Genomic DNA, 18,112 nt, shown 5'->3' on the forward strand with positions numbered 1-18,112 from the left:
TTCTGTGTCTGTGAGTCTGTTTTATAAATAAATTCATTTGTGTCATATTTTAGATTCCATGTATAAGTGATATCATACAATATTTGTCTTTTTCTTTCTGACTTACCTCACTCAGTGTGATAACCTCTAGGTCTATCCATGTTGCTGCAAATGGCATTGTTTTGCTCTTTTTCATGGCTGAGTAGTAGTCTACTCTATATATGTATTGCATCTTTATCCACTCTGCTGATGGACATTTAAGTTGATTCCATGTCCTGGTTATTGTAAATCATGCTGCTGTGAGCACTGGGATGCATGTATCTTTTTGAATTATGGTTTTCTCCGGATATATGTCCAGGAGTGGCATTACTGGATCACATGGTAGCTCTATTTTTAGTTTTTTAGGGAATCTCCATGTTGTCTTCCATGGTGACCACACAAGTTTACATTCCTACCAATAGTGTAAGAGGGTTCCCTTTTCTCCACAGTAAGGGTGGTTTTTTTCCCCTGATATTTCTTTAAAGCAGTGATTGCAGAGATAGCATGGCTTTTAGCACACATTGCATTAATGGTTTCAATATGTTTTGTTTGTTTGCCAAACACTTAAACATTTTCAGGGAGGGTTGCTGCATGCTTTAAAAGTAGCAATATTCTAAAATTTATCAAGAGAAACTGCAGTTTTCCTTCAACAATGACATTCTAAAGAAATGTGTAGCTTGTTAAAGCAGCAGAAATGCTGTAGGAATACAAAGTGACTCACTACACAGTACTAAGTATTTAAAAGGGAATAAAAACGGTTATTAGCTAATTAACAGGAGAAACCAACCTTGCAACAGGCAGGTAAAGAAAACAATCCAAGGCTTTAGTGGAGCAAATAGCCCATTGCTGTTCATTAATATCATCAAGTGAGAATGACAGCAACGGACCTCTTAAGAAATATTCAGTGCATAGAGTGTTTGCTCCTAGATAGAATCCAGATTATTGGTGCTGGAAAGGACTGTTCTCCATATCTCTGTGTGCTGGTCCTTAAATTGGCAATTTTTGAAGAAGTATGGGCTAATTCAGAAAAAAATCCCAACCCTATCCTTGTCATTAAAAGACATTTTTTCAATAACATTTTATTTTTTATGCTAAACAATAACTTATCAAAATTTAGAAAATCTAGTTTTAACCAATTATATCCAATAATGTTGCAATAACTCAATCTCTAAGACATAGAGTCTTAGACATAGACATATAGTAGAGTCTTGTGAACATAGAAGATAAAAATTTATCATTTTATGCCCATATTTTTGTTGCAGAGAGTTATTTGATAGGGACATCTGTAAAATATTTTCCAGCATACAGGTATTTTACATCAGGCTAAAATTCTGGCCGAGGAACAGACTGGAAAAACAAGTCCAGAGAGAAAAAGGGAGAACGTAAAATTTCCAACTGCTGAAGAATAGCATGCTCATGAATTTTTTAAATGGATGATGATAGATATCAAATAGCTGTGGGATTTAAGTTCCATTGGGTACATTTAAGGTAGTGATGTAACAATGTTATTTCAAAAACAACAATACTTATAATATGCTGGATGTGGCATCTTTTGTGACTATTTAAGTTTAGGACGACAAAGGTTACATATTTAAAATATTTAAGTCTATGCTTAGTTTTTCAAAAATTTAGAAGGGAACCATAAGCGGAAGTTTGAAATTTAGTGCTGCAATAGTATCTAACCTGGAGAATAAATATTAATGCTTATTAAATGCTAATATATGCTAGACCCTGTTCTAAGTAGTTTACATTTTGTTAAAGGTTTATAATAAGGATATAAACCTTTAACAATGTTTACTATTTCTGCTGGATAATTAATATAAAATTTGTTAGTGGCAATAACTAACTATTTTATTTAGCTCACAGTGAGGGCTTGTGTGCACTGTTCTCGCTTGTGCTACGCGGTGCTAAGTCACTTAGTAGTGTCTGACTCTCTGCGACCCTATGGACAGCAGGGACAGGCTCCTCTGTCCATCCCGATTGGACGCTGGCTGGGACTAAAGTTACCCAAGGGTTCACCAAGCCCTGTAGCTCCCAGAGTTGGTGGTTGGCGTTGGCTATTGATGAGAGCACCTACATGGGACTCTCCACCAAAACATTGTCAAGGTAATTGGATTCCTGACGTGATATCTAGTTTCCTCCCGAATGAACATTCCAAGAGTGGTAGGGGAAAGCCACAGCCTTTCTGATGTAGCTGTGGAAGTCATATAGCATCCCTTTTACTGATCCAAGTGTAATAGGGGTGGGACAGGTTGGTGGCTGTCATCACGAGACTTAGCTCTAGAGACCATTAACTTGTGAGACCATTAGCTACTGAGATCCTTAGCGCAGGGTTAGAGGTCAAGCTCTGCCAGTGGTTGACTGGACAGTGGTCCTCAGGGTGGGGAGTAAGGTGAGAGGCAGATGGTGCTTTTCTCCGCTGGGTTCTCTGGACTCTGGCCGGGGGATGAGATGGGTGGCCTGGGAACAGGCTGAGGGCTCTGTTCTGCAGGGCTCACTTGTCGCCACCCACTGGCCCAGGCCTTGAGGCAGCGGTGAACCTCTCCTCCATCTCCAGCACTTAATAGCGGTTGCAGTCACCTTGGATCACAGCCTGTGAGACCTCACTGCCCCCCGCCGCCGCCACCTGTTTGGGAGCGTGAGGAGTCTGAGGGCCTGCTAGGTCCTGGGTGCCTGGCTCCCTCGGTGAGGAAAGCTGGGCAGGGTCGGGGGGCCTGACCCTGAGGGTGCCACCAGCTGATATCTGCCTCCCGGCCTGGGCACTGGTGGGAGGACCCAGGCTGGGTGCTGGGCGAATGCTCTTGAGCAGGGTAACCGGCCTGTAAAGGGACCCATTCCTCTTAGCCGGGGCCTGGTCCTCGGAGGGCAAGATCTGAGCCTTGGGACTTTGCCTTTTCTTGTCAGGACAGAGACTAATGTTTATCTGGTGGAGGTTTACAGAAATATTGTGACCTGACTCCAAGAATAAAGAATCTGACACCGAGAAGTTTGCAACAACTAACTGTGCTCCTGTCTCACCTTTCTTATAAAAGGGCTTTGCTGAAAGCCTTTGGGGAGTTTGAGGCTTTTAAAGGCATGAGCCACCCCTTTTCTCCCATGGCCCTGAAATACACCTTTCTCTGCTCCAAACGCTGACGTTTGGTATGGTTTAGCCTCCCTGTGTGTCGGGCACACAGACTTGCAATAACAAAAGCAGTGAGAAGCCCACTGAGATTCAGGGATGGGAAACAGACCCCAGCTCTCAATGAAAGGGATGCTGAAGAATTTGGGAGCTGTAATTAAAAACTGCTACATATATACAATTATCTCTGTTTGTTTTTTTTTTTAATAGCTGTGGAAACTAAAGCACAGTCGGTTAGGTAATTTGCCTAAGATCACAGAGCAGGTGAGCAGTGGAGTTAGGATTCAGATCCAAGTAGTCCGACTCCAGAACGGAGCTCCTAAACAGTCCTGCCTCCCGAGAAAGGCAAGCCGAGGGAAGTGTGAAGATCCCCTTGGCTGAATGACCTAGACTCCACCCCCGCCCAGCTCCGTTGCAGAGCCCACTGTTGACACAGCCCCAGTGATATCTGTCCGGGGAGACTGTCCCCCAGAGTCTACACTTTCAGGAATCTGTTGCCTCGGACACCATGTTGCCAGAGCTCTTCCGATGACTCGGGGCCCAGAAGGGCAGCGGCAGGACCCGGAGGGGCTGCTGGCGTGGGTTTCGCACAGCCTCAGCCGGGACAGACCTGGTGCTCGGCAGCAGCTGTCTGTTGCCCTTTGGTAGTGGTCTCAGCGGGCTCATGGCTTGGGGGTCATGGTCCTAATCCTAGACTACCCGGGTACTCATACTAAACCGCTTTTACCTGAATGTGGGACAGTGCACACGCTAGGATTTGCTGTTCTCTCATTTTTGGCTTTGATTGACTCGCAGCCAAGATCCTCAGAGACGCAAACAAGCATTCCAGTAGAGCTAGCTCTCTAAAAAGAGCCTCCCTCTTCCTCCACTGCCAGTCTCAGAGGCTATAAGACCTCCATGATTTATAAGTTATGGTCTGCAATAGACAGAGACATTCACTAACTTTCCTGAGTTTTTTACATGTAACTGACATTGGGGCAGTTGATACATGAGACCCCGAGGCTGACTAGGTCTGGATGCTTGGGACTTGTGTGCCTGTTCTGTGCTTAGTCGCTCAGCCACGTTCAACTCTTTGTGATCCAATGGACTTCAGCCTGCCAGGCTCTCCTGTCCATGGGGATTCTCTAGGCAAGACCACTGGAGTGGGTTGCCGTGCTCTCCAGGGATCTTCCCAACCCAGGGATCCAACCCAGGTCTCCTGCATTGCAGACAGATTCTTTACCATCTGAGCCACCAGGGAAACCCAAGAATACTGGAGCAGGTAGCCTATCCCTTCTCCAGGGGATCTTCCTGACTCAGGAATCAAACTGGGGTATCCCGCTTTGCAGGCGGATTCTTTACCAGCTGAGCTACCAGGGAAGCTTGGGGCTTGGGTGTCATGAAATGACTTTGTGGTAGACACCTAAGAGGACTTCTGATAGCTCAGTTGGTAAAGAATCCACCTGCAATTGCATGAAACCCCGGCCTGATTCCTGGGTCAGGAAGATCCCCTGGAGAAGGGATAGGCTACCCGCTCCAGTATTCTTGGGCTTCTCTGTTGGCTCAGCTGGTAAAGAATCCCACCCACAATGTGGGAGACCTGGGTTCAATCCCTGGGTTGGGAAGATCCCCTGGAGAAGGGAATGGCTACCCATTCCAGTATTCTGGCCTGGAGAATTCCATGGACTGTATAATCCGTGGCGTGGCAAAGAGTCAGATACAACTGAACGACTTTCACTTTACTTCAGACACCTGACCGGGCACTGATATCATTCTCACCTGAGCTGTGACAGAGGTCAGGTTGGTTGGTTAGGCATGTGGGCCAATCTCATGCATCTTAAGCACAAGGGCCATTAACTGAATTTTCTTTTCATCTTCAGGATTAGTTTTCATGTGCAATGGGCACATTCACTGCCACATCCACACCCATGCACACATAGGCTCTCACCACTTCCTACCTACTATTTTTTTTTAAATTCCAACTTCATCTCAGTCTCCTCAGTTGTAAGGTGATTCTTATGCTTCTACCCATCACAAGGACTGAGAGGATGAATGACTGAATCCGTTATGATAGGCTGCAGAAATGAAAGAATGTTTGACATATGTTAAGTGGCTCATTGATATTCAAAAACCTCCTTTTCCTTAAAGATTATAAAATAGATTGAAAATATTATTTTAAGGCTAATTGTTACAAAAGGGATAATCCTGCCCTTGCCGTGATATTGTTAAACTTATTTGAGGAAATTCACATTAAAACTTTAAAAACTCTAAAGGGACTCTAATTAAGAATGCCTAATGAGCCTCCATTAGCCTCATGTTTTTATAACTCTAAATGATGATCAAATATAATTTACAAAACTCTAATGATCTAAGGTTCAAAGTTATCATTGTTAAGTGAAGAAGAACTCCAAACTTTGCATGAGAAACAGCACCATAAAGCTTCAGTATTACAAAGTCACTGGGGGTTGTTTTGAAAATTTCCATGTTCCAGGATCTCACAGATAGTGGCCGCCTTAGCTCTTCCTCAGGAAAGTTAGAGATACCCTTTCATCCCTTGCTGCAGACTCGGCTCAGTTACAGCTTTGCGGCAAGATAAGGTTAAGGGGATGGGGGGAGGACAGGAGAGAAGAGGGAGGCAGAAACAGAAAAATCAATTCAAATTACTTTGATGACAGTGACTTCACGTTTTCTCTGAAAGACAGACTCAAACTCCCAGGATGCTGGCAGCCCGGACCGGGGCCGCAGGGGGTCAGATCTCAGAAGAGAATTCCAAGTTAAGGAAACTATCTGGGTTTTCTGTAGGGAGCAAAGACAAATCTCCCAAGAAAGTTGCAGAAAATGGGAAAGAGAGCAGCCTCAGCCCCTCGGGGCAAACTCAACTCAGAGCACGGCAGCTGGCTCTGGTGCGAGAAGTGGAGATGAACTGGTACCTGAAACTCTGGGGGCTGTCCGGCGAGCACACCACCGCCCACACCACCGGCATGCCTCACAGGTAAGACTCCCCGCTCCCCGCACCGGCTGTGTAAGACCCTGTTTGAACGTCTCTCCAGAGTGAATGCTTGGATTTCTTTTCCCATGCCACTGGAGGTGTAACAGCTCTGACTGTTTTGTACAGATGATTGACATTTCCAAATGTGTAACCGTAAAGAGCAGGAACCTGGTGAAAATGGCAAATAATGCTCCCTGGATTGTTATTCAGAAAACACCCCTTGTAAGGAGGCAGTCAGCACTCAAGAGCTGAGAGGGAGAAGGAGTATGGCATTAAGATTGGTCTCAAATAACATTCAGAGGAGTTCAAAAATCACGTTAAAATGCCTCCTTCCAAAACAATAACAAAAGCTTTGCAATCTTTCTCCACGTCCCTCACCTCGAGAACTTGGGGATGAGGGAGGGAAATATGTTTTGCCCGTTTGAAAAGTGTATAGTTGAATAGTGTGAACTTGTTGAATGAGAGCTCAGCGTGCAATGAGGGTCTAGAATAGAACACCCTAACCACCAGCCTGGGAGTCTGGGCTCCCTGTCTAAGACAGACATCATCAGGAGAAAAGGGTACTTTTTGAAAAAAGAGGTCAGTGTAAGACAGATCCCTGTAGATTTTCTGCCTGTCCTTTTCTCAGCCTCAGCTTCAAATAATGCAGGGGAGGAATAATTTCACAAATCCCAATGTTATAAGGCAAAATGTGTGGAGTAAAAGTGTCTGGAATCCTGAAATTTAAGAATGCTTATTCACTGTAACTGCTACAAAAAAATCTCTTAGGAATTAAAGATAATTTTGCAAGGAAAATGATCCTGAAAATAAAGACCAAGGTAACTTTTTATTAAGTGGCAATAAAAATTCATTAAAAATGAAAAATAGTTTCAATGAAATTGTCAAAGCAGGGAAAACTTTTGCAGAGACTGTGGTAGCATAGAAATTCCAGAATATATTATGTGTATCAAAGCATCCCAGTGTGCTCTGAGCTGCCCCATTTTTATATTTCTAATTCTCAAAAGACATTATAAGAAAATATTTAGTGATTTAATTAACTGATGCATATAGATTAAAAATTTGTTGGACTACAAAATGCCTGAACTTCCATTTTTCAAACGTTTCCAAGGCAAGAATAAAAGTTACTTCCAAATCTAAGCCACGATTTAAATATCAGCATTTAAAACTTAGAACAAGATAAATTGTGTATAAGTGTTTTATGAAACACATTTACTATTTATGACTGAAGTGATTTGTCTGAAGCTCCTATAAGCTTGTGTACTTACATTGGGGATATAATAATATCCCAATAGAGATAATAAATAGAGAAAGGACCAAGAAGAATGATCTCAGTCAAAGGAAGCGTGAAAGAGTTTGTCAGTGTTGGCAGTGTATCTCATTTCTATAAATCTTAAATTTTAAAGCCATTATTAAAGAACTTCTGGAAAAAGACTTAGGTGGCAAATGAAAAGCTTGATAACGTTTTCCTTTCTTAACATATTCTTTCACTTACTCTAGACCAGAAACTTCCCTTAAAGGAGTCTAACATAGCTGCGCTATGCCTAGTTGCCGTTCGTGTCCGACTCTTTGCGACCCTGTGGACTGTGATCCTCCAGGCTCCTCTGTCCATGGGATTCTCCAGGCAAGAATGCTGGAGTGGGTTGCCAATCTCTTCTCCAGGGGATCTTCCCAACCCAGGGATCAAACCCAGGTCTCCTGCATTGCACGTGGATTCTTTACCGTCTGAGCCATTCTTAACATATTGTTTTACTTATTCTAGACCAGAAACTTTCCTTAAAGGGGTCTAACACAGGACTATACAATTCCTACAGTATTATCTGATATTGGAATAATGTTTATCAGGTCAGAGGGGAATATAAATTAAGGTAATCAGTTTGACCTGGAGCAGGAAATGGCAACCCACTCCAGTATTCTTGCCTGGAGAAGTCCATGGACAGAGGAGCCTGGTGGGTTACATTCCATGGGGTTGAAAAAGAGTCAGACATGACTTAGCAACTAAAAGCAATCAGTTTGAGCCAGCAACTTGGGAAAAGAAAAACAAGCTCTACTCTTTCCTGCTTTACTCAAACAATAGCAATTTGTCCCGTATTCAGGAGAGATGATCCAGAAGTATGGTTTCCATAGTAACAATGGACACATTATTAATCATTGATTCACAATAGTCTGAGTCCCTTGCCTACTGACTGTGTTAAAGAGCAGTGAAAGTCGTGTCTCTCATACATCATCACAAATGAGAAATGTCTACTTCTCCTTTAATTTCACAGCATGATGTTTCCAAGTGAAAACTAGTGTGTGCAGGTGGCACTGAGCCCATTCATAAATTAGATTTATCGCAGATCTCAGTGTGTGCCTAACTCGAAAAAGACAATTTTTCTCATCGCCAGCGCCTTTCCATTTTACACCCCAATGTTAGAACTACTACTTCAGTTGAGTTCTTGAGATTAGTGGAGTGATGACAATGATCAATTGTAATGTACAATCCTTTAAAATTGTAATGTAAGCAATAGGACATGTAGTTCTTCAAGTCACCTGGTTTTCTTTCATTTATAGATGTTGCAGTAAAGAACTTATAGGAATTTTCCTGGACTTCCAATTGTCCTTTCTTCCAACAGTATGGCCCAAGAATGATATCTCCATTAGAGACCTGTGTGTAGAATATAAATGTGATTAATATAGAATATAAACAAATGTATCCACTGTAAAGTTTTACTTACAGGACAGAATATGAAATACTTTAGTCCTTGAAGACATTACGTGTTTGCTATGGGTAATAATTCTTTGTGTCATTGGTTAATTCCATCAACAAAGGAATTGAGAATGGTTTCTCACTCCAGTTTCTTTTCTGAGAAGATGGAATGAAAATATTTTATAGCAGGTTAATTGTAGTTTATGAGGAATTTGAGGACTGTCTTATGCCCAGATTTGGTGGTAACTTTAATTTGAAACAAAGGGTATTATTAGATGATTGGAAGAAAGTGTTACAGATAGAGGAGGGTCCAGTAGTTTTGGTATATTTAGGAAATAAAATTGTAGGAGTCATGGCAGGCAATGCACATTAGTCTGGAGTTAATGTGATTCCCTTTCTGGGGCTATGTCTGCATAAGATTGCATATGAAACAATCTAATATAATTTACTTCATTCTGACTGGCTATTTTGCATAATTGTCTGATGACTCAGTGACGCTGATGTATTTTGTATGATGGCTCATTACTCTGCAGAACGAGGGAGGGTGGTTCAGGGACCAGAGCTCCGGAGTTGAAGATAAAGGGCGGACTTTCATTTCTTGTGTAACTGTGGATGTGATTTTTAATTTATTTGTTGTTTTTAAGTAACTTTTTTCAGATTACGAAAGTAACATCTGAACTTGGTAGGAAATTTTGAAAACAGAAACATAAAAAAGAAAGGGCAATCACTGCTAATATTTTGCTGTGCTTTACCCTAGCCTTTTGAATTGGAGTCATTTATGTCAGATTATTTTGTTACCTGAAAAACCACTTAAAATTTTCCAAAGACTACATATTATAGCTATATTATTGCTTAGTTATTCTTATTTTACTATTTATCATTATCATAAGTAATACTATAATAAACATCTTTATGTGAGATTAAAAAATCACATCTCTGATTATTTCTTAGGCTTTATTTCTAGAAGTAAAATTAATGGGTAAATATTACATATACAATATTATTTATACATACATACATATATATTTATTCTTAATGTAATTGCTTTCTGAAAATATTTTCTCAGTGTATATTCTCTCTGGTAATATTCTAGAGTGGTTATCTCATTGCTTTTTCTATACTACATAGTGTTTATAAAGCTTGAGTTTTAAAGTTTAACAAAGAGTTGGGTGGGTTAATTAACTTTCCTGAATTTCAGTTTCTTCAACTGCAAAGAGGACTAGTGGCATTATAAAGGACTCTTGAGATAATGTAGAAATGATTTGATAACTAATGTATTTTGCTTTCACACAGTTTGGAGTAAGGGTTAAGACAAGACCCCACATTGTCGTTGGTATATTTAGGCTTATGAAGATAAGTAAAGTTAGGGTGACTCAAAATATCTAGCAAAAATGTACCCTTCACCTAGCACCTGACAGCTGAGAATCCTGTTGTGCTCAATTAATATTTATGAGAGCCCCTTGTGTGTGCTTACAGAGACTTTTTAGGGATTCATACCCTCCCAGGGAAAAGTGACTTAGGGACAGAATAGAAAGAGCTTTTAAATACTATCAGAATTAACATTCCAAACCAGGGCTGACCTATCCATTTGAACTGACTGGACATTTAGTAGGACAAGACAACATATGAATGATTGTTGAGCTATAGCATTTCAAAAGTGATTTCTACCATCTTAATAAATGTTTATTACCTGAAGAGTAGTTACATTTCTAATGTTTTGTCTCTGCTGCCAAAACTTCCTGTCTTCTTAGAAGTTATTTGCTTCTGTGTATTTTAAGAGGCTCAGATGTGGGCCTGTGGGAGGACGCTCCCAGGTGAGTTTTGGTGGATCCAGTTCCTGGCAGCAGGTGATCCCTGTGGCTTGGGCTTAGGCAGGAAGATCTGGTTGTTGCGAATCAAGCCTGCGGTCAGGGAACAAACACTGAACAGCTATTGATTGAGCATCCTCTCTGTGCAAAGCCCTGTAGGTGAGACAAGGGGGAATTAGTTAAGAATCTTGCCCTCAAGTTAGGTACAGCTTGGGGGAGATGAGCCATACATGTAAATAAGAAGTGCTACATCAATGAAGGTCATAACAAAGCTCAGAGGAAGGAGAGGTCCCAGCTGCAGTGATTAGATCTGGAACTGTAGGATGTGCAGGACTTGAGCAAGAAGAGATGGAGGCCAGGGAAGGCAACCCATGTGGAGTAAAGAGTGTGAGCAAAGACACAGATGTAAGACTGTATGGAATAGAAATGGAGAGCAAACAACATGAGGCAAACAACAACCCCTTTATGGAGTCTGACTGTCCTCTGGGTCTGCAGGTGGGCATGAGAATACCTAGTTCAGGAGACCACGTAAATGATAAAAGACATGTGCTGGAGATTGGACATGTGATCCCTTTTGGTCCCTCTGTCCCTTCCTCCCTCTTCCTCTGTCAACCTAGAACATAGTGAATAGCACCAGTAAAATGATATCAGGGATGATAGAGGGATAGAAATAGGCTAAAATGGAATAACTCTAAATTTTTAAACCAATTTTTTCTTCCTTAGGAAACACTCTTGATTAGATTTTTTTGTTAAAGAGAAAGCTCTTTTTTCCCATAAAAAAGATTTTATATATATATATATATATATATATATATATATATTTTTTTTTTTTTTTTTTTAGAGCAGGCAGACTTTCTTTAAGTCTCTAACTCTTAGAATATCTATATGAGAAATTACATAGAAGTATCTTTCCAGAGACATTAAAACATGAGGACATTGTTGGGTAGTTTACTGTGATTTTAGGCACACGCTAGAAGGATTGTGAGCTCAGTTGCTCCATTCGTGTCTGACTCCTTTGCATCCCCATGGACTGTAGCCAGCCAGGCTCCTCTGTCCATGGGATTCTCCTGTCAAGAACACTGGAGTGGAATACATCTCCCCTAAGCTGTGAATGGGTTGCCATTTCCTCCTCCAGGAAGTTCTTCCTGACCCAGGGATCAAACCCATGTCTCTTGTGTCTCCTGCACTGGCAGGCGGATTCTTTTACCACTAGTGCCATCTGGGAGCTTCCCAGCCACTAGAGACATGAGTTTGATCCCTTGGTTGGGAAGATTCCCCTGCAGGAAGAAATCGCAACCCACTCCAGTATTCTTGGCTGGAGAATCCCATGGACAAAGGAGCCTGGCGGGCTACAGTCCATGTAGCCCGCCAGAAGAGTTTTGGACATGACTGAGAGATTGAGCATGCAGAAAGATTGCTTCCTAGCTCATTGTCCTGTTGTTTTGAATGTCAGGTTACCTATCTAAGCCATTTCTCTTTTACTCCATGTCCAAGGTTAGTCTTTATAGTTCTGTCTCTCCGTATTGAATATTCTACTTCTCCTGGGGTAAGATGACATCATGCTATGATTTTAAAATTTAGCTTAGTTTCATTTTATACAGCTTAGGTATATTTTATATAGCTTGGTTTATTACTTTTTTACATTCACCCTTCAGCTTCTTGTGCACTCCTGGGATTAACCAATGAGAGACACTGTATATCTTGCTTTATCTATAAGCCTCTGGGGCTACATAAACTGGGGATAGATCAACATGAACTCTAATGTCAGACCAACCCAGATCTGAACCCTGATTCCACTGTACACTACCTACCAGTCACTAGCTATATGACTGTGGACCTTAGTCTCCTTGCTTGTAAAATGGGAATAACAATATTACACATTCATAGAACTGGGAGGATTAAATAGGATATCTATCAAAGTTTTAGCAAGGTGTTAAGTGCAAAGGAAGGGCCCTTCAGCAAATTCTATTATCACCATTCCCCTCTGGAGTTCCATCCATGACTTTATCTCCACAGTCTTCCTTTCTCTGGCTTCCTTCCATGTGTTCTCTGAGCCTGGGAAAATTCCTCGTCTCTAGGAGAAAGATCTTAACATGCTGCTTCCCTCCTTGCTTCACTGAGAACCCATTCTTCTAAGATTTTCTTTTATGTCCTCATTTAAAATCTTTTCTGATTAGCAAGGATCAAATGTCTCTCTGACAAATCCTCTCTCCACGTGGAGAGGATGAATCCACCATCTTTGGAATAGAGAGGACTGGGGCTTAAAGTCTGGCTCTATTACAGACTGTGTGAATTTCAGCAAATTATATCCTATCTCTGAGCCTCAATTTGTTCATCTCTATGGTGGAAATAAAAACATCTGCAGTTTCTATGTTCTAGGATTTTAAAGATTATATCCAGTAGTATGTGTAAAAATCCTTGATATGCTTTAAACCACTGTCTATCTAAAAATGTTATATAGATTATTTACATATGAACTATAACTACTATATGTTTGCTATTTTATTATTTTTATTACCTTCTGTCCTGAGACAGTGGCTCTAATCCAGTCTAGAACATGGCTTGAGAGCGTGGTATCTGCTTTCTAGTAAACACAGGGATAGATACAACCATACTTCTCTCCCAGACCCTGGCCAGGATTTCTTGGGTACATCGCAAACATCTGTCTCCCTCTCCTAATATCAGCAACTGCTTGCTGAATATCTATTATATACCCAACAATTTCCTTGTATTATTCAGTGTAATCTTTTCTAATAATCTGTGGTGTGACTATTTTTTTTTTAATCATCTCCACTTTATGGGGGAAAACTAAAACTTAGCAAAAACCCTCCCTTATGGTTAGATTCAACTAAGCAATAGAAACAGCACGTGAACCTGGATAGTGGGCTACAGATGTCACCTCTTAACCCCTGAATATTTCCTCCCTGAATTTAGGTTGATTTTAGATGGTTCTGAGATGTCACATTAGTAATTTCACCTTTTCACGTAATGTGAGATGTGGGAATCACAGCATCCCCTCCCCACGTATGTTGCCCTGAGAAGGATGGGGAGATGTCAGGGAGCAGCTCACATGGCTAGGAGGTCACTCTGGTGGAGAGCGAAGGGCTGAGCAATAGAGTGGACTATGGATTTCAGTATTTCTTCAGGCTTTTCTCCATCAAAAGAGCTATGTGAGAACAGAGGCCCTGGAGGTGCCCAAGCATCATCCTCTATTAGATGAATTTAGCTTCATTTCAGATTTTAGGTTTGAGTCAGAGTCTTTGGCCATCTCCCTCTCACACCAACTCTAAGAGGATGCAGAGGTTATGCAGCAACAGCTCTCGAAGTCCTTCCAGTTTTAGATTATGGCTGTCACTAAACAGCATAGGTTAATGTTCTACAAGATTTTCACTGTTGTGAAAATGTGCTTTTGCTCTGTGGGTGGAGGAAATGGCATAGTTTTGAGGAGCCCTCGCTAACACTTCTTTGGAGATGACAGTTGAAACAATATCTCCTTTCATCAACAGCCTCCCTACCTATGTGAAATACTATCAGTTCAGTTCAGTTCAGTTCAGTCGCTCAGTCACGTCTGGCTATTTGCAACCCCATGGATTGCAGCATGCCAGGCCTCCCTGTCCATCGCCAACTCCCAGAGTTTACTCAAACTCATGTCCATTGAGTCAGTGATGCCATCCAACCATCTCATCCTCTGTCATCCCCTTCTCTTCCTGCCTTCAATCTTTCCCAGTATCAGGGTCTTTTCAAATGAGTCAGTTCTTCACATCAGGTGGCCAAAGTATTGGAGCTTCAGCTTCAGCATCAGTCCTTCCAATGAACATTCAGGACTGATTTCCTTTAGGATGGACTGGTTGGATCTCCTTGCAGTCCAAGGGACTCTCAAGAGTCTTCTCCAACACCACAGTTCAAAAGCATCAATTCTTCAGCACTCAGCTTTCTTTATAGTCCAACTCTCACATCCATACATGACTACTGGAAAACCCATAGCTTTGACTAGATGGATCCAGATAATCATGATGGTATGATCACTCACCTAGAGCCAGACATCCTGGAATGTGTAATGCTCAAAATTCTCGAAACCAGGCTTCAACAATATGTGAACCATGAATCACCAGATGTTTAAGCTGGTTTTAGAAAAGGCAGAGGAACCAGAGATCAAATTGCCAACATCCGCTGGATCATTGAAAAAGCAAGAGAGTTCCAGAAAAACATCTATTTCTGCTTTATTGACTATGCCAAAGCCTTTGACTGTGTGGATCACAATAAACTGTGGAAAATTCTGAAAAAGATGGAAATATCAGACCACCTGACCTGCCTCTTGAGAAACCTGTATGCAGGTCAAGAAGCAACAATTAGAACTGGACATGGAGCAACAGGCTGGTTCCAGATAGGAATAGGAGTACGTCAAGGCTGTATATTGTCACCCTGCTTATTTAACTAAATGCAGAGCACATCATGAGAAACGCTGGGCTGGATGAAGCACAAGCTGGAAGCAAGATTGCCAGGAGAAAAATCAATAACCTCAGATATGCAGATGACACCACACTTATGGCAGAAAGCGAAGAAGAACTAAAGAGCCTCTTGATGAAAGTGAAAGAGGAGAGTGAAAAAGTTGGCTTAAAGCTCAACATTAGGGGGCCCCAGAGCGACTGCAACAAAAGGAGCCGGGATACACTCGGGCGAGAGCCCCCCTCACTGCCTCCCCAGTAATGCAAGAACTGCGCTCCCCAGCCCGGCAGAGGCAGCGGCGGCGAGCGATCCCGCGGCGGCCCGCAATGGACTGGCGGAGGGCACGGAGCAGGAGGAGGAGGAGGAAGACGAGCAGGTGCGGCTGCTGGCTTCATCCCTGACCGCAGGCTGCAGTTTAAGGAGCCCCTCAGGCCGGGAGGTTGAGCCGGGGGAGGATCGGACGATACGTTACGTCCGATATGAATCCGAGCTACAAATGCCCGATATCATGAGACTGATCACCAAAGATCTGTCTGAACCCTACTCCATATATACCTATAGATATTTTATCCACAACTGGCCACAGCTGTGCTTCTTGGCCATGGTAGGGGAGGAGTGTGTAGGTGCCATCGTTTGCAAGTTGGATATGCACAAAAAGATGTTCCGCAGAGGTTATATAGCCGTGTTAGCCGTGGATTCCAAATACAGGAGAAATGGCATTGGTACTAACTTGGTTAAGAAAGCTATATATGCTATGGTTGAAGGAGACTGTGATGAGGTTGTTTTGGAAACAGAAATAACGAATAAGTCTGCTTTGAAACTTTATGAAAATCTTGGTTTTGTTCGAGATAAGAGGCTGTTCAGATACTATTTAAATGGAGTTGTTGCACTGCGACTTAAATTGTGGCTGCGTTGAGAAACTGACATCAAGGAACACCTTTCCAACCATGCAGACTCGACCTTTGCATGCAATGCAATTTGTACAGAATTGCTTTGCAGGTGGATTTAGTGATTTCCATGCAGCTCTTATCTGTCAGTGTCTCATTTGAGTGTCGCACAATATTTGTTGCACTTTGGCATGGCGCATTTCTTCTGAATTAAAAGAGATTGTTTTAAACTTAAAGAGTTCTTTTGGTACCAACAAGATGTGCCAGTTGATAGCCAAGATTTGTTTGTTCATTTGAAAAGTCTGCTGACATTATTTACACAGTGATAATTTTATTGCAGAACCAGGATGTGGAACATGATTTTTGTTCCTTAAAAAAAAGCCAATGTAGATTGTAAAAATATCTGAATATACTAACATTTCACATGAAACCTGCCATAGTTTTTCTGAGGGGGTGGGGGAAAAGCTTCAATTTTAGGTTTTATTTTTTCAATATTAAATTTTCCATTCTTGAATATTGGTACCTCAGTGATTAGTGAATTAAAAAATTGTTACGTAGGGTTGGGTGTGTCTTACAATGAGTAAAGATAACAAATTGCGTCTGCCAGTGCCTGTGTAGATAAGTATATTTGTCTTCATCTCTATAGTTTTTGAATGCATGCTGTCTTTTCCTTTTCTTTAAGCCTTTGCAAGCAAACTTGTTTTTATTTAAATTCTAAATTTGATAATAAATTATTTCAGATTTTTATAATTTGGATACTTTTTCCAGGTGAGTGACAGAGTGGTTTACTGTAGAAGTCCCTTCTTATCTTACAAGTTAAATCTACTTGGAGTATCTTTAAGAAATGACTCAAAAGGGATGAGAAAAGTTGATGAAGCCGGGAATTGCTGGGTTTTAGATGCACTTTTTTTGAGCGTGAGGGAATTTTTGGAAAAGAATAGAAAAAATTAATGTAAATTGGTATGATTTTATTTAATCAAAATTATTGCTCAGCTGTGAGGAACAGCTTTTACAAAGTAGTTGGAACTTTTTTCCCACTTGGTTTGGATTCACATGCTTCCACTTTAAATGCTTTGCTTTTGGTTCTTGGTGTTGAAAATAAATTTCGAGGTGCACTGTAAAAAAAAAAAAAAAAGCTCAACATTAAAAAAACTAAGATCATGGCATCCAGTCCCATCACTTCATGGCAAATAAATGGAGAAACAGTGGAAACAGTGACAGACATTATTATTTTGGGCTCCAAAATCACTGCAGATGGTGACTGTAGCCATGAAATTAAAAGACGCTTGCTCTTTGGAAGAAGAGAGTTATGACTACCCTAGACAGCATATTAAAAAGCAGAGACATTACTTTGTCAACAAAGGTCCATCTGGTCAAGGCTATGGTTTTTCCAGTAGTCATGTATGGATGGGAGAGTTGGACTATAAAGAAAGCTGAGAATCAAAGAATTGATGCTTTTGAACTGTGGTGTTGAAGAAGACTCTTGAGAGTCCCTTGGACTGCATGGAGATCAAACCAGTCCATCCTAAATGTGGTCAGTCCTGAGTGTTCATTGGAAGGACTGATATTGAAGCTGAAACCTGATGTGAAAAACTGACTCATTTGAAAAGACCCTGATGCTGGGATAGATTGAAGGCGAGAGAACAAGGGGATGACAGAGGATGAGATGGGTGGATTTCATCATTGACTCAGTGGATGTGAGTTTGAGTGAGCTTCAGGAGTTGGTGATGGACAGGGAAGCCTGGCGTGCTGCAGTCCATGGGGTCACAAAGAGGCAGACACAGCTGAGCGACTGAACTGAACTGAACTGATTTCTTTGCATTGATCATGAGAAAGTCTTTCTTATCTGTCCTTGCTAATCTTTGGAACTCTGCATTCAGGTGGTAAACCTAGCTGCTATTAAATAAATCCTGAAGGTTCACTGACCTGATATAAGAAAGTTTTATTTCCTTTGCATGTAAGTGTTATCAAGAATAGGAAGTTTCAATTAGGTCAGATCCAGGCCCAGGCTCATAAAAGTTTTGTCATCCTCAGCTTTTGTTTACTAAGCTGACTGGTAGCTGAGTGTTGACATCGGTCCAGAATACAGGAGAGTATGGAGGATCATGTGTAGAATCACTTTAAGTGGCAGCTGTAGGTAAAAGTGACATTGACTGGAATTCAGTCACATGACTATAC

The 18,112-nt window shown here is 41.4% G+C and overlaps 2 protein-coding genes across 2 annotated transcripts in view; both read left to right on the plus strand.

The window, feature by feature from the left end:
• The first annotated feature begins 5,752 nt into the window (after positions 1 to 5,752).
• Positions 5,753 to 18,112, plus strand: part of KCNAB1 (potassium voltage-gated channel subfamily A regulatory beta subunit 1) — a 453,549-nt gene continuing 441,189 nt past the window's right edge. The window contains exon 1 of the mRNA XM_061168184.1: positions 5,753 to 6,110. Within this exon, the coding sequence (XP_061024167.1) occupies positions 5,836 to 6,110 (275 nt within the window). The 5' untranslated portion in view covers positions 5,753 to 5,835. The remainder of the gene's footprint in view (positions 6,111 to 18,112) is intronic.
• Positions 10,580 to 16,164, plus strand: LOC133073811 (N-alpha-acetyltransferase 30-like). The gene is made up of 2 exons (XM_061167819.1): positions 10,580 to 10,607; positions 15,233 to 16,164. The coding sequence occupies exons 1-2, from the start codon at positions 10,580 to 10,582 to the stop codon at positions 15,961 to 15,963; spliced, it is 759 nt and encodes a 252-aa protein (XP_061023802.1). The 3' UTR covers positions 15,964 to 16,164.

Source organism: Dama dama, chromosome 19, assembly GCF_033118175.1.
Source record: "Dama dama isolate Ldn47 chromosome 19, ASM3311817v1, whole genome shotgun sequence".
Lineage (NCBI taxonomy): Eukaryota > Metazoa > Chordata > Mammalia > Artiodactyla > Cervidae > Dama > Dama dama.